At 35.6% G+C, this 21,460-nt stretch overlaps 1 protein-coding gene across 1 annotated transcript in view; it reads left to right on the plus strand.

The window, feature by feature from the left end:
* Window positions 1–21,460, plus strand: part of POLR3B (RNA polymerase III subunit B) — a 111,528-nt gene that overhangs the window by 16,845 nt on the left and 73,223 nt on the right. The window contains exons 8-12 of the mRNA XM_019728448.2: window positions 561–678; window positions 2,362–2,470; window positions 9,342–9,464; window positions 14,774–14,893; window positions 19,805–19,939. Of these exons, the coding sequence (XP_019584007.2) occupies window positions 561–678; window positions 2,362–2,470; window positions 9,342–9,464; window positions 14,774–14,893; window positions 19,805–19,939 (605 nt within the window). The remainder of the gene's footprint in view (window positions 1–560; window positions 679–2,361; window positions 2,471–9,341; window positions 9,465–14,773; window positions 14,894–19,804; window positions 19,940–21,460) is intronic.

Raw genomic sequence — 21,460 nt, forward strand, 5'->3', positions numbered from 1 at the left:
GGAAAAAGATTAACAAAGAACATGACTTTTAGATTGTAGCAAAATGTTGCATAAGTCAAATATATTGCCCTATTTTTGCTTATATAAATGAAGTCTCACTTTGTCCTGTTCTGAATTGTGTGCAAAAATATATATGATAATTCTTGATGAGATTTATTATTTATGGAATGTTATGGAAACCTAGTCTTAGTCTATCATTATCACTGATTTGTTAGAAAACTTAGAGCAAATTTCAGTTTATATTGAAGATTGTCAGTTATTTTTCTGCTTAAGAGATCTGAAGACTAATTTATTTAACATTATTTTCATTCATCTCTTATATATGGCAGGGCATAGACCAATAAGACACATTTCCTGTCCTCAGGAAGTTTATTATCTTGTGCCTCACTTGTATAAAATCATGTGCTGAGACTGTTAATCGATTCATAAAACAATATCAGCAGTCCTCTTTGATGCCCTGTGCCGTGAAGTAATGAAAGAGTGATCTCTAATTCAGGACATTACTAAAACACACTGTTTGAAGAATAGGGGGTAAAGTTTTTTTTGTTTCCTTTGGGCAGGTGGTTACTTCATCGTCAAAGGAGTAGAAAAAGTTATTCTTATCCAAGAGCAGCTGTCTAAGAACAGAATCATTGTGGAGGCTGACAGAAAAGGAGCAGTTGGGGCTTCAGTTACCAGGTATGGAAGGAAAGCAGAGGTGGTACTCTTAAGAAATATTGACAATCTAATTAATATCAAATGGCTGTCTTTTGATATGGAGGCACCCAGTTATTTCTCTCGATAATAGACAGTGAAATATTTAAAGTATCTGTATTCAATTTATTGTGTAAGACTGTCAGCACCGTGTATTGATTTCAAATTTTCTGTGAAAGTGTGAGACATTGTTTGAAAGGCCACTAGGTATTTTGTTGGTGCTGAATTTTGTTAATTTATAGTATTAAAGAAACTTTTACAAAAGAAAAACTATTCAATTTTTCATGTTCCTTTTCAGTCTTTGACCATTTTACATATGTATTCCTAATTATTATTAGGAATTATTTTTATTACTGATTATCCTATTGGTATAATCAGAGACTACTTTACACTTAATATTTAATGAATTACTTCATGGAATTAACATCTTATTGTTAGTTTTTTTTGACCAGGCTTTTTAATAGTATATTCATTTTTCTACAACAGCATCCCTTATATTACTCTTGTAACTTCTTTTCTCTGGTTTATTATCATATATAATTTGAAATTGGAGGTTAATGAGTTTGGGGAATAAAAAAATTTGTCACATTGTTAAGATGTCAGTATATAATAGAGTTTTTCTTCTGACAATGTGTATGAACTGCTTTAACTCAGAGTTTCTGCATTTTTCCTTCTGATGGAGGAGAGGCAGCTGACAATAATGGCCATTTATTGAGCAGTTACGAGGAGCCAGGCAGTGTACTAAGTGCTTCACGTACGTTAGTTGTCAGCTCAGTCCTTCGAGATAAGTGGCGTTAGCTCCATTTTGCAGCAGATTCACAGGCCTTGAGTGCAGGGTCACATCGATCATCAGAAATAGCCAGCATTTGAACCCAGATCTAACAATTCTACAACCGATGTCTTCCCACTGTATGCAGCTCTTGGAGCCAGATCAATCAGGATTTGAATCCCAAGTTTTGTTTACTAGCTATGAGAGTGTTGGGTGAGCAGTTACTTAGCTTCTCTAAGCCTTGGTTTCCTCATATGTAATTTGGAGACAATGCTTCAAAGTAAGTGTTAGTATATAGGAGATTAGAGCTAATATAAGTAGAATTGGGTAACTGTGCATAGTATGTAGCAGGTGGTCGGTATGTGTTACTATTATGATTGATTAAAGCTTTGAAATCCATTAGGAATTTTATAGCTAATAGAGATTTCAGTAGAAGGAGATTGCCTTTGACATCACTGTATACCAAGACTGTAGATATGTTTTACTGCATTATTAGTACAAATTCGTTTCTTCATAGTTTTCTCCTTGTGTAGGCTCATTTTGAGGGTTTTTTTCTTCAAATGTATAAAACTGATCATGAGTATATACCCCACACTGGATCCAGGCAGTTCAGGTGAAATCAAAGTAGGTCAGAATGAATTGGTGATTGTCACTGATTCACTCACAAAACTTCCACCATAATCTCAAAGCTAGAGAAACATTTAGAGTGTCTTAAAATGTTCGTGGAAGTGGCATGGTCAGGAGAAGGGTTGTGCATCTTTCAAAAGCACCTGTTAGGAAGGACCTTAGTGATTGTTACTGATCAGTTCAACCTTATTGATAGATGAACATTGCTATTGCAGGTTACTAGCCTGAAACTAAGTGGGGATGCAGTTTAACCAACTTGTGTTTCCTCGTAGCTCTACCCATGAGAAAAAAAGCAGAACCAATATGGCTGTGAAACAAGGACGATTTTATTTGAGGCATAATACTTTGTCAGAAGATATACCCATTGTAATTATATTTAAGGTAAGGCTGCAGGTATCTACTGAAAATAATAAAGAATTCTTCCTGTGATTTATTTTCATACGTAATTAGAAATTTGAAGGATAAGAAGTTCTAAAATTAAAAAGGTTTATGGCATAGATAAGTTGTCAGTCATGTAATGCATTTTAAATTGAAAGCTAGTAAGACCAGGGTTCAGATATTTTTAAAAGTAGTAATCTATTTTTTGATAGATACATTATTAAAAATTCCAAAGGTGCAAAAGGGTATATATTGATTAGAAAGCCTCCCACCCACCTACCTGTACCTGACCACATAGTTCTCCTACCCAGAGATACCACTCGTGTTAGTTTATTGTGTGTTTTTTCCAGTGATAGTCTGCGTATACAAGCACAGGAATACATAGTAGGTTTTTGTTGTTTTGTTTTTTATTCACATGCATTGCACATCTTTTTGCACTTAGCTGTTTTTCCTTTTTGTAACTTACATCTTGGAGATCATGTCATATTAATTCATACAGAGCTACTGCATTCTTTTTGATGAACTGTTCCATTTATAGGGGTACTATTTTTTAACCATTCCCCCATCAGTGCAATTACATCTCTCTTACTATTACAAAAGTGCTGTAATATTGTTACACATGACAAGGATAGCTATAGGCTAAATTGCTAGTAGTGGAATTTTCTAGGTCAGAGTATGGACCAAGTTCATTATTCTTTTTTATGGACACCTGGATTCTGGTGAGTTTCACGTAAACACGAATCTTCAATCTACAACTGATTTTTTTTTTTTAACCTGTTTGTAAATTGTTGGCTGGGAACCCAAAAGACATTTTCCCAAAAAAATAATGTTAAATGGTATCATCTTCTCAGATAATCGTATATTGATCCATTTAACCTGCTCTGTGACTTACATATTATACCCATTCTATGAACAATTAAATTACAGTATTATTAGTCATGAAACAAAACAGAAAACTAGGTGACAATATATCATACAGTTGCTCCTCAGTGCTGACGGATTCTGTATTTCCCAGTTCTCCTACTTGCTAAAATGTATTGGTAACCTCAGATCTGTATTTGTGGTGCTTTTACAGTTGTTCCTGGACGTGTATGTGCTTGCACAGAGCAGTGAAAACTTCGAGCCTCCAAACAGGCACGTTGTCAGCTGATGTCAAACAAGGCAACACTCTTCCTTCTCGTTTCAGCTCCCACACTAAACAAGTGCGCTTTCTGCGGTCTATCTAGTGCCTTGTTTTTCACATTTTTGTGTCTTTTGTTAGTGATTTTGCTGTTTAAAATGACCCCAAGCATAGTGCTGAAGTGTTAGCTAGTGTTCCTAAGAGCAAGAAGACCTTGCCTGCCTTATGAGAAAATAGGTGTGTTAGATAAGCTTTGTTCAGGCATGAGTTACGGTGTTGCTGGCTGTAACTTCAGTGTAAATGAATCAAATATATATATAATATATATGTGATAAGGTATCTTAAAAATAGAAATATACATAAAACAAGGTTCTGTATTAATCAGTTGAAGAAAATGTAAGCAGAGGTTTACAAGAACCTAATTATATTTCTCCTGGGAGCAGTGCTTCAGTATTCATGAATTCAGTGTTTTCAGCAACTTTGTAGAATGTAGATATGTTAATCAACTATATATGGGTATTAAATGAGTCATGATGACTAGGTTGATTGAAATAGAGAACTCAGATTATCTAAAGAAATACTGAAGAGATACTGAGTACTTCAGATCATTTTAGAGGTTGATAAAACTATTAGTTTCATTTCAGAGTTAAATATATTTCTGTTCAACAGTTGTTTTGATGGTGGAAATATTTGGGTGGGTTGCAGTGAGAGAAAACAGGAAGAGATCCTCTGAGGTGGAATTAACGTACATTGGTTGAAAAGGAAAAACATTTGGATATAAGCCTCAGAGGAGTAAGAAAGAAGGAGTTGAACTTTGCCGTTAAAGTTGTAAACAGGTGACAGAGCGTAGGAATCTGGGAGGAAGACGGACCTCTGTATGTGAGGGTGGTGTTGGGGGTGAGGGAGTGTGGCCCTTGTTCAGAGGTATTGAATGCATGTTGACAAGTCAGGTTCTTTAACTCAGGAAATAGCCAGATTCTAAACAATGTGCAATTACGTGAACGAGGTTGTAGGATTTTTTTTTTTTAAATGTTTGGTATAGCTTAATGTGCTTTGAGTTCTTTAAATGAGATGGTGCCATTTATTTTCTTTTTAAGATGATGATGATGATAGTAGTATCATTATATCGGGGGGCCAGGGAGAACTCTTAAATATACGTTTTATTACCTTTCTTCAGGTTTATATTTTTAAGCACAGGAGTAATTTTGGCTTTTCTTGTAGGGATCCCACAGTACCCAATGCGGTGTCTTGTGTACCTACACAGTGGTGTTTAGTAAAGAAAATTTTATCTATGTAAAATTACATCTCCAGCAGAGGGCAGTATGCTCCCATGCATCAAAAGGACTTTTCTGAAGGATTTTGATGCTTGAAGATGGACAGGACTGCGTTCCTTAGTCCAGAAATTATAAATTAATTATAATGTATGTAATCTTATCTCACACTCATGAAAATGCATCTCTAGACACATGAGTTAAAATCTGAAAACCTTTATTAACCTTTTTTTTTGGCTAGGTGACAAAAGTTTGATAGGACAGTTTCTTCTGTCAAATTTGTTTAATATTTATGTTATAAATGTATACATCTATAGCTGACATAGATCCTTTTTGTAATGTGCTGTTAATTAACAATGTGCATTTTTTTATGTAACCAGTAGTTGAGATTTCCAGCTTCTCCCTTTCTGATTATAAAAACATTCCTTGCATTATAAAAATTTAGAAAGCCACTGAAAAGTAAAACCTCATTTTTGGATATATTTTTCCAGATCTTTTGTTTCCTTTACTTTTGTGATAAACACATCAAATTTTTTTTCACTTGACAGTGAATTGTGAATAGTTTTCCATGTCAGTAAATATGAATCTACATTACTTATAGTAATTATATAGAAATTACATATGTTTGATACGATCGGTTTAACCAATTCCCTGGAGTGGGACATTTAGGTGTCATTTTTTTCCCCCAAGGTTTCACTCTTACACACAAACCTGGGTGTCCTTAAACATCATATTTGTGCATGTTTCTGATGATTTTGTGAGAATTCCTGGGCGTAGAATTACATCTCTTAAAAATTTGGTACATGTTGCCACATTTTCTTCCTGAAATGTATCCATTACATTCTAGTGAGCAGTGTATCAGAATGAAAATAAATATTTTTACATTTTCAGTTTAAATATTCAGTTCAAATTTCAGTCACTTTTCTGGGTCTCCCTCTATAGGGATGTTTTAATAACCTGATGGAAACTTGTTTGATAACCATTATTTAGGCTTCCCATCTGGGAGGTGGCATAGTCTATTAGATAGCTAAGAATCAGACAGATTCTAGGTTGAATTCCAGCTTTTCTACTAGCTCTTGACCTTGGGCACATTTCCCAATCTCTCTTTGGGTCTTGGGTAATTCACTTAAAAGTGAGAGGTTCCCCTAAGAGGGTAGTAGTGAAGAGCAAATGAAATCATGTATGTTTTGAAAACTAAGATGGCCTTGGAAAGAGGATGTTCTTTCTCTTTTCTAGTTCTCCTTACACATTTAGTATCAGAAGCCCAGAAAAATAAACTGGTATACCAGAAAAGTCGTATCATTTCTCTTTTTGTGTTGTGTGGCCTTAACACAGACCTGGACAGTCATTAGGACTTGATGGTTATTGATTGTAGCCAACAATTGGCTAAAAGTGACAGAAACAGCAGGGTTTCCAGAGTCCACACTGCGTCTGAATATGATGGATAAAGCTTTTAAGACCTAGATCAGCCTTATTTATGGACTTGAATCACTGTAAAGGTTCTCCTGCGCATGAATCTCCCCCACTTTACATTTTGTATTCCCAACTATTTAGCAGTTGTGTTATGATGGCATCTGCAGTCTGAAAGTTTTTGCGGTCTGAAAATTTCAAGGGTGCTGGGCATTGTTTCTTGGAATACTATCTTATATTGAAATTTTCGATCTTTAAAGAAAATAAAATTACAAAGTTAAAGGGGCCATCACAGTTCTTGTATTATCTGCTAGGACTGCTTTTGATAATAATAAGTTGACTTCTGTCTACTTTAGAGAAAAATTCGAAATTTCAGAATATTAGATATTTTAAGAAGTTACCTCCTTTCCCTCCTTCACATAATATATTTCAGCATATCACCATTATCCTGCATATCATTCTCTTCTGCTCATTAGTATTCTTCTTCCTGTCTTTAAAAGTCACACTTTTAGTCACACTTAGTAGATATCCAAGAAGACTTCATGCCACTTTTTAAAGAACACAGTCCCTGATTTTTATTCATGTTGCTGATTGCTAGACTGGCGACCTTCTGCTGCAATGTATTGTCTCTGCTATTTTTTCATAAGGTTATTATATGGCATTCATTTTTGACTTAAATTAGGTGAAATGACTGCAGATATCTAGAGTACAAAGAGCTCCATATAAAGCTCGTTTTCAGATGTCTAAATTATGTCTGTAAAGCAAAATGGTTGGGCATTTTGCTGTCGTTTCCATAGCAATATGTCATTTATTTGTAGCTGTGACTTCTGAAGGCTAAATAGTCATAAAGTCAGTTCAGTCTTTGGCGCTCGAGCGCTTTTGAGGATAACCTGAGTTATCACCCTGTATGTCAGTGTATTTCAGATGTAAGAAGAGTTCTTTTAGAGGAAAGCTTTGCCACTGATGATTCTTTCTGCACATACAGCGTCATTTACCATGTGCTTGGCATATCTTTGCTTCGTAGTTTAGAAATATTTGGAAGGCCTGAGCAGTCTACTTAGATCCATGTTATGCCACTCGAGAGTTTTATTCAATTACAAAATTACTGCTTAGATTCAGCATCAGGCCAACTTGAAGGGGCAATCCATATGTTAAATGAGGATGGACTTGTTAAGCACCAAAATAGACAATCAAGTATATAGTTTGTTTTCACTTGGAGATTACTGAACTAAAAATTAATTATTAAAATAACGTAACTGTCCTTTAGTTCAGATGATTTAGATGTTAACGTGCCTAAAGAAAGGGGGCTGATTGCAGAAAGCTACTGCCATTTCGGCTCTTGGATTCTATTTCTGTCTTGGTGAGACCGTGTTCTCTTATTTTGTTTTGCATGCTTTGTTTGGTATCTGTCCCACGTAGATCTCTTTTAGTGTTTGGGTTTTCCTCTGACAAGTGAAGTGCATTGGTCACAAAGTTTTATGTCAGAGATATTAGAGACAGGTGCTTAGATCCCACTGCAAATTAGTTGCCTTAGTATCGTATTGTTTCTCTTATATTTTGATTCCATTGAAACCCACATAACATTATTTTGAGAGAGTGACAGGTAAAAGTTAACTTACATTCTAATTAGCTCTTCACAGAGAAATATCATCTTCTGATAATTGTGACTGGCTACTTACAGATCAAGGAGAAAGTGTAGACGGTTCTACATATATGCCATCACAATCAGAGTAGATGCGACTCAGTGTGCTTGATCGAAGAATAGTCTAGTTTTCTTTCATTCGTATCAAAATTGGGACTGATAATTTTTTAGGATTGTTCTCCTTTAATCCCTGAAAGGCTAAGTGTTCTAATGAATGTATGTAATTTTTAACATAATGTCAGCAACAGACCTTATAACCACTACTATCATGTCACCTCTTCCACCTCAGGTTTTTCATTTCTCTAACAAGAGGGCACAACCAGGTCCCTTCCAGTTCAGCATTCTACAATGTTAGCTTTGAATTTTAGTCTGCATTCTGTAAATTTGACTTGGCTCCTTTAGGATCGGACATAAACTTTAAATGTACGCTATGCCCCTTTTAAGCCAATGGTGGTGGTTTAAAAAAAGTTCACCAATTCTTTGACACTCCCTGTGTCCTCAGGATGCTGTTCTTGAAGATCTGCTTTGGAACTGGGGATTTTGTGTAACCTTTCTCTCTCTCATGTGTGCAGAGGAGAACTGAGAATCAGAGCATCAAAGCCTAACAAGACAGCGAGCCCTGGTTCTGTTTTCTCTGCATGGCTAAAGGAGGAATTTTAATGCAAACATAACTTTCCCCCTAACTTCTAAGAAGCAGATTATTTCTCTGCCAAATAGAGCGATTATGCTCTATTTCTTGATATGGCAGAATTCCAGGCAAATGTGTGAAGGAGTGAGCCTTCGCACCATATGGAATCTACAAAGACCTGCGTTGCCTGCTGGCACCTTGAAACACTTAAGATAAGTAGGTTTCTCAAACCTGTTAAGTGTGTTCTTAGTTTTTAAGAGCTCTCTTTTAAAACCTGCATAAAGTATAGCTTGAGATCTCTAGAACAGTGAAGTAAAACTTCCTTTAGGAAAAATTCTTTTAGCCTGAATGTGAAGAATTTGACAAGTCTCAGAAAAATTAGTCTTTTGACAACATTAATTGGGGATCTGTTTATTGTCAGCAATATACATTTTCTGATTTACTGCTCTTTGGCTGTTAGTTTCTTTTTTTTTTTCAGTTTGTAATTGTGACCAGGGTCCACTGTGCCTCCCTGCCTCCTTTTTTCATAATGAAACTCATAGGGTATATATACATTTTAGAAGATAGTACCCATTGCAAAAAGTGCCTGAGAATGTTTGTTTTCCTCTTCCTAATCAAAATTTCTGTTTCAGGTTCTTCTGCAGCTTGGGCTATGGCTGCCAATGCCAGATGGCACCGTTTCTGAGAAAAGAGCTAGCTTTTGCTTAGAAGTAATACCCACAAACAATGCCAAATTAGCATAAGCAAATGTCAGTGAGTTAACACAAAGCCAACACTCTTTCTATCTTTTCTTTCCTTCCTAGGCCATGGGTGTTGAGAGTGACCAGGAAATTGTGCAGATGATTGGAACAGAGGAGCACGTGATGGCTGCATTTGGGCCTAGCTTGGAAGAGTGCCAGAAAGCTCAGATTTTCACACAGATGCAGGTGTGTCTTTTCATGTTGTCCTTTGCTATGAAAGGGAATTGGGGAGTTAGTGCCGTTCATTGATGAATCATCGGGTGTAATGACTTTTTGGGGTATAGGTTTGGGAGGGGTGTTAGGGTGATGGGAGGAGTGGTAGAGAAGCTTTTCTGACTCATTTTGGTGGCGATTGGAGGAAGGAGTGAGTCTAGACAAATCGTCACCTTATGGTGTCTAACTTAGAAGGGGGATATGTGGCCACGAGGCTTTTGTTCTGATATGACAGCAAGTACTCTCTTTTTCCTTATTTGCCTGAGTGATATATAGTTTTTAAAACTACAAGAACTCTAGTGTAGAAGGGTTTGTGTGTGTGTGTGTGTGTGTGTGTGTTTCATGCATGTCTCTCTAATACTGCTTTTTACTCCCTGTTTCCAGTTGCTTTCAGCATCCAGTTGTATGTGGTCTCCATCCCTTTTCCTGAATTCCCAGTGTTACCAGCAGGAGAACCACTGCAGAGCCTTCACTGGCCTGCTGAGGCAGTCCCAGTTGGAACCTGGGGATGTTAGGGCAAGACTCGAAGATGAAAATAGGGAGCTATACGTGCTTAAGATAAATAACAGCCATACGTAGGACTTTTAGTCCCACATCTGTAAAGGGCTTTGCTGAGTGGACATCAGTGGTGACATTCCTTAGAGCCATCCTGGGAGGAGGTGGGAACTCCCTACTATAGAGGCACAATGGAGCTCTTATTTATACATATGTGCATTAGGCAATACTGTGGGTTACGGACAACAAGTATAAATTCCAGGTTGCTTTTTTCTTGTCACCTAGGAGGCTTGTAAAGATAACATTTTCCCACCCATATCTTAGTGTGTGTTCTGAAAAATCAAACCTGTCGTGATATTGTCATAGACTAAGCTGAACATTTAGGAAGGTTATTGTCCTATGTATGCATACATAATTCCAAAGCACGAATCGATAGGGGTTATTTTCATCACTGCCTTCCTCCTTTTTTGCACTTAATTAATAGTCGGCTCTAGTTGTTGGGCAGGCAGCATCAGGAAAAGTTGTTTGGATTTACAAGGTTCTATTTTTGGTCTTTATTGAAAGTGAACTATTTTTAGTGAGCACGAATCTTTGTTACAACTGAAATTATGTTATCCAAGGGTTCCGAGAATATGAAAAGTGTTAAGAAATACCCAGGAACTGGCTCAATTTTGGGAAGCACAGTCTATCCTTTAAAGCTGTATAATGCCTTGGAAGTTTACCTTAATGGATTCAATGAGATCCATTATTCATTTTATTACAGGCATCATCGTTGGTCAGATAAAGCTCTTTGAGCAGCGGCTAATCGTTCGTTTGTTTCTCTTACATACGTACTGACAAAATTTTAGCTGACTGAATTAGAGAAGTTCATTTAAAAGATGAGGGTAATATACAGTTAGTTAACTAACATAAGAAAGACAAATCTTCTGAATATGAGGAAAACCAATAGGAAGTTTGAAATGGCTTGTACTCTATATGCTGGATTAAAGCCCGGATTGATTATTTGCAACAATAAAAGGTTGCAGAGGCCGACCTAATCCAACATGGTTGATAAATTGCACATATATTATGAATTAGGCAACTTGAATATATTTTTTTATTCTAAATAAAAATGTAGCAAGTATACTGTATCTTATGTAATAGAACTTTTGATGACATGGCATTTTAGTGGATTGCCTAAAACCAGTGTTTTGTTTTTAATGCCTGCCTTTTTAGTCTCTCCCATTTCTTCTGCTTATAAGCCTTTTTCTGTATATTGGTCATGTACCTTTTACACCATCGTTGCCAAGGGCTCTGGTATATAGAGAAGAAATCATTGCTTACCATTTTGGGAGGGTAGGATGTACTAGGGCTGTCATCTTGGCCCAGCATGAACAGACTGGGCTCTTATCTCAGCCCTCACACTATGAAAGCCTGACATTATTAGGTATTTTAATGTTACATCAGAAGGGATACCAGGCTCCCCTGTGTTCCTCTGTTTCTTCCTCAAAGAAGTGAAGAATCCTTAGCCTCATTCCTAGGGGAAGTAGAAGACCAAAATTCAGTGAAAACAGTTCAGTGTAGAAAAAACCGAACCGCCTATCTACTCGTGGTTTCCCCCAATTTCTGAGTTGTTTTAATCGGTTCCTTAGTTACTACTTACTGCTAGGGAACTACAGCATGTGTTTTCAGGGTCTGAGTTTATCTTGTGCTCTAATGGCCTTTTCATAGGGAAGATCCTAGGTTTGACGTCTGAGTCTTATCACAGAGGACTTCCATTCATTTCCAGGCATTATATTTAGACATCAGGAATCAAAGAAAAAGATGACGTTTGGGAGGAGAGACAACATGTAAATAGACTGTGAAAACAGTGTGATCTGAGTACTAATGAAAGTATTCGTTCATTATACACAAGGAATTAAAATAGCAGAGAACAAGAGTGAGGTTAGGAAAAGCTTCAAAGAGGAAGTGATACCTAGGTTTTGAAGCTTGGAAAATAAATATCCCAGGCATGTAATTGGGGACAGGAATTTTAGGATATAGAATCAGGGATCGCAGCCCTTTCTTCTGACTAACTGAAAGCTAGTAAAAATAAAAAAAATGCATTCATTGCTGTTACAAGTAGTAAGAACCACATGATTCTCTTCTTCAAAAACTTTATTATGGAAAAATTTTAACATATACAAAGTATACAGAATAGTATTATGAACCCTCATGCACTGTCACCCAGCTTCAGCTTTATGAACACTTTGCCATTCTTGTTTCATCTAAATCTCTAACTTACACTCCTGACTTATTACTTGATTAGTTTTAGTTCTTCATTTTTTTAGGTAAAATTTATATACAGTAGAATGTACAAATCCTAATTATATAATTTTTTGTAAAATATAAAATATTTCCATTATCCCAGAAAATTCCTCGTGCCCCTTCCTAGTCAGTTTTCACCTCCATTCTCTGATTTTTTTTTCCTCCACTGTTCTGATTTTTTCACCATAGGTTAGTTTTGCCTGTTGTAGTACTTTATAACGTGTTAACCCGAAAATAAAAGCTAGCCAGACCGTCAGCTCTAATACATCTTTTGGAGCAAAAATTAATATAAGACCAGGTCTTATTTTAATATAACATAAGACCGAATCTTATATAATATAAGACTGGGTCTAATGTAATATAATATAATATAAGACCTGGTCTAATGTAATATAATGTAACACCGGGTCTTACATAATATAAGACCGGGTCTTACATAATATAATATAGGACTGGGTCTTATATTAATTTTTGCTGCAAAAGACACATTAGAGCTGATGGTCTGGCTAGGTCTTATTTTTGGGGAAACACGGTTATATATGAAATTATGCAGAATATACATTTTTGTGTATTTTTATACTTTTATACAGAATATACTTCTTTTGGCTGATCATTCTGTCTGAGATTCATCTAAGTTGTTCCTTTTTATGTCATTTATCCATATAGTTTGTTTTCTTTTTATTGCTGAGTAGTATTCCATTGTATGAATATACCAATTTATCTTTTTCTGTTGATGGACATTTGTTGTGTTTCACTCTTTGGCTGTTATGAACAATGCTGTTATAAGCATTCCTGTATAGTCTTTGTCTGGACAGTTTAGTATTTCTCTTGGATAAATACCTAGGAATAGAATTGTTGGATCAAAGAGCAGTTGTGTGTATAACTTTTATGAAGTTGGAACTGCCAAACCGTTTTCCAAAATGATTGTACCATTTTGCAGTCCTACCAGCAGTGTATGGGAGTTATGATTGCTTCACATCCTCACCAACATTTGGTGTTTTAGTCTTTTTTATTTTATTTCATTTTTGTGAGTGTTTGGTGGTATCTCATTGTGGTTTTGTTAGGTTGGTGCAAAAGTAATTGCAGTTTTTGCAATTAGTTTTAACCTTTTAAACTGCAATACTTTTGCACCAACCTAATTTCCCAGATGACTATTGATGTTGATTAAACACTTTTTCATGTGCTTATTTACTTCTTTTGTGAAGTGTCTGTCCAAATCTTTTTTTGCTCATTTTCCTTATTGAGTTGTCCTTTTATTATTGAATTTGAGTCCTTTAAAAAAATATCCTGGATATAAATCCCTTGTCAGATTTATGTATTGCATGTATTTTCTCCCATTCCACTGCTTCTCTATTCATTATCTTAACTGTCTTTTGATGAGCATTCTTTAATATTCATAAAATCTAATTATCAAGAGGTTTTTTTGTCTGTCTTTATGGTTATTGATTTCTGTGCTCTGCTTAAAGAAATCTTTGCCTACCCCAAGGGCAGGAACAGATTCTCCTATGCTTTTTTTCTAGAACCCTTATAGTTTTAGTTTTTATGTTTTAAGTCTAAAATCCATCTTCAACTAATTTTTCTATTTGGTGTGAGGTAAGGGTCAGCTTAATTTTTTGCTTTAGGGATATTTAGTTGTTTCAACACTGTTGAAAAGACTTTCCCTTACCCATTGAATTGCTTTGGCACTTTTATCAAATGTAAATTGACCATAAAAGTGTGGGTTTATTTCTGGACTTGTTATTCTCCACCAGTGATGTATATGTCTATCCTTACCGGAGTATCACACTTTTACTGTAGCTTTATAGGAGAAATCAGGTAGTGTAAATCCTCCAGCTTTTCTTTTTCATGATTGTTTCAGCTATTCCAGGCCTTCTGCATTTCCATGTAAATTTTAGAATCAATTTTTGTTGTTGTTGTTGTTGTTTTTTTAAAGCCTGCGAGAAGTATAGTTAGCAATTATGATACATCGCTTGGTCAATTTGGAGAGAATTTTAACAGTAAGCCATCTTAACACTATTAAATGTTCCAGTGTACAAAAATGGCATAACCATCAGTTTATTTAGGTTTTGTTTTCTCTCAACAATGTTTCGTAGCTTTCAGGATAGAGGTCTTACATGCTGTGTTTCCTTTTTGAGGGGACAAATGTAGTGCCCCAAAATATTAACTGTAGACCGTGGTCCTCTCTGGGAGGAAGATTGATGGCTGCTTTCTATATTTTTTATCTTTACTTTCTAATTTTCCTACAATGATCATGTGTCAATTTTATAGTAGGAACACAAAGTATTAAATAAAAAGGGAATAGTGTATAATTAGACAGTGTATACTACTAGTTTGTTGTTGATTCGTGACAAGTGTTGATTTTTGACACGGCCCAGTGCAGCTTTCTCTATAACCAGGGTCCTTGTCTTTTTTGCTTATAGTGTTATGTATGGGTAGGTGCTTAATAAATTCTCTTTGATGATGCCATTAAACATTACTGTAATATGTTCTGTCTTTTATAGGCATTAAAGTACATAGGGAACAAAGTAAGAAGGCAAAGGATGTGGGGAGGTGGACCAAAGAAAACCAAAATAGAAGAAGCAAGAGAGCTCCTGGCTTCTACTATTCTGACCCATGTACCGGTGAGTAATACCTTTGCAACTATGAGTAATGAAGATTGTGGGGTCGGTGCATTTCTGGTAAAAATTTTTGAATACCAGTTTACATTATTTAAAGTCTAGTTCCTTAAAAAAAGAGAGAATTCGAAAGAGGACTAGACTTCCCCACTGGAAATAATCTTCCATTGTCAAGAGCTTATTTGTACTCGGAGAATATGATTAGGTTGGTGCAAAATTTATTGTGGTTTAAAAGGTTAAAAATAATTGCAAAAACTGCAGTTACTTTTGCATCAACCTCATAGCTGCATCTGGATGATCATCATCATCATGTTTATTCTTTCGTGGTTCTTCTTTCAATCTAAAATTACAGTTTTTTTATATTCATGCATGTATTAATGCTGCTACTAGATTTCATGGTTTCAAAGGACAGAGGTGGTGTCTTAGATTTTTTTTATTGAAGTATAATTGAAATGAGGAATTATATTAATTTGAGGTGTACAACATAATGATTCTATATTTGCATATATTGCAAAATGATCACCACAGTAAGTCAGGTTAACATCCATCACTGCACATAGTTGCAGATTTTTTTTCATGTAATGAGAAATTTTAAGATCTGCTTTCAACAACTTTCCAATATGTAATATAATGTTATTTACGATAATCGCCATGCTGTACATTACATCATGGTGGCATTTATTGTATAATTGGAAATTTGTACCTTTTGACTACCTTGTCTTAGATGTTTTTAAATAATTTAAAACAAGTTTACGGTGCCTTGCCCATATGGACATTTTTTTTATTGTGATAAAATATACATAACAGAAAATTTGCCATTTTTTAAGTGTATAGTTGTGTGGCATTAAATACATCTCTCTGTTGTGTTACTACGATACTTTTTAATGTATTGGATGAGTTCATGTCCTAGAATTTTAGAGTTACCATCATCGAGTCTCCTTCAGTTACAGTGAAGATGCTCGGTCCAGACAAGCTAGATGATTTGCCTTGTCACCCGGCTGGTTCGTGGTCAGAAAGAGCTCAAACCCACCTTCTGACCCTTGAACTAGTGCTTAATATTTATTTTTTATTAACTTATCATTAAAGAGCGATTGACCGTGTTGGCACGTTGGCAAGAATCATCCTTCCCTGCTCCCATTTGATATGCATGTTATGCTTTCTAAGTGAGCTACCATGTGTACTCTTCATGAATGATCTAATTCAGAGGTTCCACACTCTCCCTTCAGGGAGATTATGAATAATGGGAATTCGAGGGATCTGTGGAAGTGGATGGTGACCACCTAAATGCATGCAGATTCGATTTTCATAATTTGAAGCACCTTGTTAGTCAGATAATGCAGGGCTCCGATCCTGTCTTTTGGCTGCCATTTCGTTGTGTGTGTCCTTGATATAATTCAAAGAATTAGAGAAGTCTTAATACTAAAGCTGGGTCTGAACTGAATTTTAAACTTGGATGATTAGAACAACTAAACTCAAAGTGCAAAATTGAGGAATGGAAACAAGGGCTTTGGAGCCAGAGATTCCAGGGTTCACGTCCTGGTTTCCTACTCCCTGGCTGATTTACTTTGGGCAAATGTTAAGTTTGGTAAGCTTCAGTTTTCCCATCTGCACAATGAAACTAATACCACTTCCTCACAGGGTTGTTGTAATGATACGGTGATAGGATAAATGTAAGCTCCATGGTTTCCCAGCTCTCTGGCACGGTTGTAGAGTTTCTATCAGGGGCCTCACTTATCTTGCTATGGTAACTGAAGAGAACTTTTGGTCAACTAAAGAGCCTTAGCTCTTAGAATGCTGGCTATACTGACATTTATTTATTTAAATTGATAAAGCTAAACATTGGCACTGTAACATGATTGCTGTGGGCCTAAACTACCATTTTTAAAGTTTTGTTATATATAATCCAGTGAGGTGTAAAGTCAGAATAGATAAACCAGAAAAAGACCTTCATTTTCCAAAATGGTTTAGGACAGTTTTTACCTAAGTGTGATGTTAGAGATGATTTTAGGTGATACAGGGACATTTTTATTTAAATAATTATGCATTTTTTAGAAGAAATACAGCTAGCATACCAAATCCATTTTTATAATATTTGGGATTTTATGGTGTTGTATAGAATAAAACTTGCTTAAAAATGAGTTTAAAAGTCGAATGAAAATATTAAGTAACTAATTTAAGTGTTAAGATATGACAGTAATCGTGATTGTGGAACTTGAATGACTTAGATTTGGAGAGCAGAGGTTGGGATGTGTGCGTAGGAGAAAGGTGAGCAGGTACTCAGTATTCCCTGGGGGACCTCCAAGGGCTTTGGCTTGGAGCCCTGTCCTGGCCTTTCAGCTCCTCAGAGGCACTGGGTCTTCAAGTGCATTTTTCAGATTAGTACTTTCAGCACCACCTGGGAACTTGTGAGAAATTCTTGAACTCTGTATCAGACCTACTGAATCAGACACTCTAGGGGTGGGGCCTAGCAATCTGTTCTAACAAGTCCTCCAGGGATTTGGAGCCTCACTAACGTTTGGAAACCACTGCTCTCAGGGTCTCCCCAAGATACCTAAGACCTCTCTTTTCTCCAAGGTAATAGTAAAAGGACTCCAGAGTGACAGCAATTCTGTTTCAGTGTACCAAACTCATTTGGTAGGTCTTCTTTCCATCTTCCAGATAATTCATGGTTAATATCCCACAAAGGGATATCTGAACTATTGGCCTTGTACCAAAAAGTGGTGTCAGCCACTAGATTAGAGGGTTCCTATTCCATATCAGTAGGAAAAATGAGCCAAGTATTAACTCATTTTTTTTATTAAAGTTTATTGGGGTGACAATTGTTAGTCAAGTTACATAGATTTCAGGTGTGCAGTTCTGTGATACGTCATCTATGTATCACATTGTGTGTTTACCACCTAGAGTCAGTTCTCTTTCCATCACCATATATTGGATCCCATTTACCCTCATCTACCACCAGTCCCCTCTTACCCTCTGGTAACCACTAAACTATTATCTGTGTCAATGAGGTTTTATTTCTTCAGTTGTTTGTCTTGTTCTTTTGTTGTTTTCAGTTTTATATACCCACATATCAGTGAAATCATATGGTCTTGACTTTTTAAACCTAGGGTTTTCTTTTCAGAATCTAATAGTTAAAAAGGGGGGGGATGGGTGGGTGAAATGAGTTAGGGTTCAAGTGCCTTATAAAGTGCAGTAGGCATCTGCTATAAATACCTGTATTTACTTATAAATGTTTTGGGTGAATCTGCCAGTATTTATGCAAAATGAAAATATGGAATGGAATTTGTTAAAAGTTGAAAATTTTGTTAATGAAAATTTACTTCATTTTTTTCATTAACAGGGAAGGAAAATACAACTACAAGAGTTATGTTTTAGATGTAACTTACCACATTAAGATCAGGGGAAAAAAGCAATTAGATGGATCTAAATGGAGAGCCATACATTTTTGTAACTATTAATATCAGTTGAGAATGTGAATTACTTATAGCTGCCCAGACACTGGGTCTTTGTAGAGTTTTTTGTTTGTTTGTTTGTTTGTTTGTTTGTTTGTCTAAGGATAGACAAGAGACTTTTCTTTTTAAAGAACTAGATTTATTCCAACCTTACTTACTGATGTGATTGTTTTGTGAGTGCAAGTTTACAAAATAGCTTTTAGGGCTACTTTTTTTTAACCACATTCCAAGTTAACACATTTCTTTTAAGGCATTCCAAAGTTGTCAGTAATAGGAAGAGAATAAATTGACCTAGAAAAGAAATGAAACTTTCTTTGAAGGAGAATGAACTTTTTGAGATACATACAGAATTTCTAAGATCTATATTATTTAGTGTAATTCTTTAACAGCAACAACAAAATATATGAAGGAGAATAGTTGCTGATGGTTTTTTTTTAATCAAGAGCCCCTGAATTAATCTGTCATAATGATAAACTCAGTGGGTTCTCAATGAGATCTTACTCAATGATTAAGGAAAGTAAACCAAATTTTATAATATGAATCTTCTACAGAAAAAAATTGTAAAATATTCCTTAGAATTGGCAGAAGCTTAGCCCATACTTTCAGAACTCATCATTTGGATGTAAAGGATTTACCTATTTTTTTCAGATTTTCGTCCCCAGACAAACCAGTGCAATTATTTAACCAGTTCTGATTTAACTTACTGATTGGGCCAGATTCATTCGTATGGATTTCAGCGTTCGTGCAAGAGAAGATTGAAGAGAACATTTGCAATGGGTTCATTCATCAATCCATTTATCCAGTAGATAGTTGAATGCCAGACAGTGTTCTAATACTATTCATGTTATCTTTTTTTGTAAAGCACACATTTCCAAAAGTAAATGGCTTAAGGTACTGTTCATTGCTCTCTCTCACGATTCTGTGGTTTGACTGGGCTCAACAGTGAGAGATGGGGTTTCTTACCTTGGGTCTCATGAAGTCGCAGACAGGTAGCAGAGGAGGCTGGAGTCATTCGAAAGCTTGACTGGGCTGCCCATCCGAAATGGCTTCCTCAGACATATCTCTGGCTCCTCAGTGCTTTTCCAAGTAGCCCCTCCAGCCCCAGCAGTGTCCTGGACTTCTCACATGGTACTTTAGGACTAAGAGAGGAAAGTGGAAACTGCTAATTTACAGGCCAACACAAAGCAGGTGATGGATTCTTAAAGCAGCGACATGAAACATAGGGAGGGAAGGAGTTGATGGTAGTCATCTTTGAAGAAAAGCTACCACAGGTAATGTACAAAGTTGAAAACTTACCATCTTACCTCAGGAAAGTTTATAGACTAGTTGAATTTCTTTGACTAGAGAGAATCACAACAATTCATTATCTTTTTATTTAAATATTGTAACAGTGGTTCTTTTCTTGAGGCACCTTAAATTTTAATGTGCGTTGTCTCAGAAATGTTCTCTGATTTCTAAATTACAGGTTAAAGAATTCAATTTCCGAGCCAAATGTATCTACACTGCAGTGATGGTGCGAAGAGTAATTCTGGCCCAAGGAGACAATAAAGTTGATGACAGAGACTATTATGGTAACAAGCGATTGGAGTTGGCAGGACAGGTGATTTAATTATTTTATGTGTAAAATCTTATTTTCTTTAATACAAATTATTTTGGTATTAATTTTAGATGGGAAGAGATAGTTGAATGGAATATAGTTTGCATATATTTGAAGTACCGTATTTTGCCGTGTGTAATGTGCAATTTTTTTGCCCAAATTTGTGAGGGAAAAATAAGGATATGCATTATACATGGGTAATACTAATTCCATATCGCTATAAATGTTTTTAATTCTTTTATTTGTGCTTCTGAGTTAAAAGTGTAACTTTAGAAATCAATAATGATACCCATATGCAAAATAATACCCTGGAATATGATAATCGGTTTTTTTGAACTTTTGACGAACTTGCAATGACGAAGAGTTCTTGGCCTTCTACCATGGGTAAATATCATAAATTTGTTACTGGTACATAAAATTTCTTGTACCTTGTATCTGTTATTGTGTTTTATAATTATTTGTTACATAAAATTTCTTGTACCATGTTAAAAAATAAATGCTAAAATTCCTTTATAATACAAAAAGCAAGTACCTAGATGTAAACAAATAAAAATTTGAATTAAAAAATTAAAACGAAAAATTTTTCTCCCTGAAACTTTGGGCCAAAAACATGGGTGCGTATTATACATGGGAGCGCATTATACACAGCAAAATGTGGTATAAACATTTCACACGTGGCCTACTATTTCTAAGATTTTCTTTAACTATGAAAACTCTTATTTTAATTTTTTAAATATGTTACTAATATGTTACCTGTATTATATCTTTTGTTGAGATGTTTGCCCTCATTCTATGTAATGTAGAAAATGAAATAATGACTTTCAATAATATCATTTACTCAGTTTACAAATATTAAACTCCTGTCATATGGCAGGCATAGTTCTAGAAAGTGGAGATGCAGGGGGAATAAGACATAGAAAGATCCCTTTTCTCTTAGTTCTAATAGTTTAGTGAGAGAAAAAGAGACAGTAAACAATGCCCTAACTTTTTTGATACTATAGTGGAAGTGAGTTAGTGAAGACGTCTCTGATCTCATTTCAAGTCTAACTGATAAATTATATCTTATTTTGAGACTGTGTACCCCTTTTAACTGGGTAGCAAGCATCTAAAAGTCTTCAAAACTTCATGTTTCAGCATTTAAATCAGAAATTGCCTTTAAATCAAAGTGCTAGAATATAGACCTAGCTGCTGTTGATATTTTCTCTTTATCTTTGGTTTTAAAGAAGTGCCTTGGTATGGTGGTCTCTGTTGCTGTCCTGCTTAGGGTTCACTAAGTTCTTAATCTATAAATTTATGTCCTTCACCAAATTTGAGAAATTTTCAGGCTTTAATTCTTCAACTGTCTTTTTTATACTATTTTCTATTCTCCTTTGGACTCCAATTATACTGTTAGGCCCATTGATATTGAGGTTCTGTTAATTTTCTTTTCAATTTTATTCTGTTCTTCAGATTAGCTAATTCGATTGATCTACTTTCAGGTTTACTTACTTATGTCATCTCTCATATGCTGTTACAGTCATCCAA

Source organism: Rhinolophus sinicus, linkage group LG02 (assembly GCF_036562045.2).
Source record: "Rhinolophus sinicus isolate RSC01 linkage group LG02, ASM3656204v1, whole genome shotgun sequence".
NCBI lineage: Eukaryota > Metazoa > Chordata > Mammalia > Chiroptera > Rhinolophidae > Rhinolophus > Rhinolophus sinicus.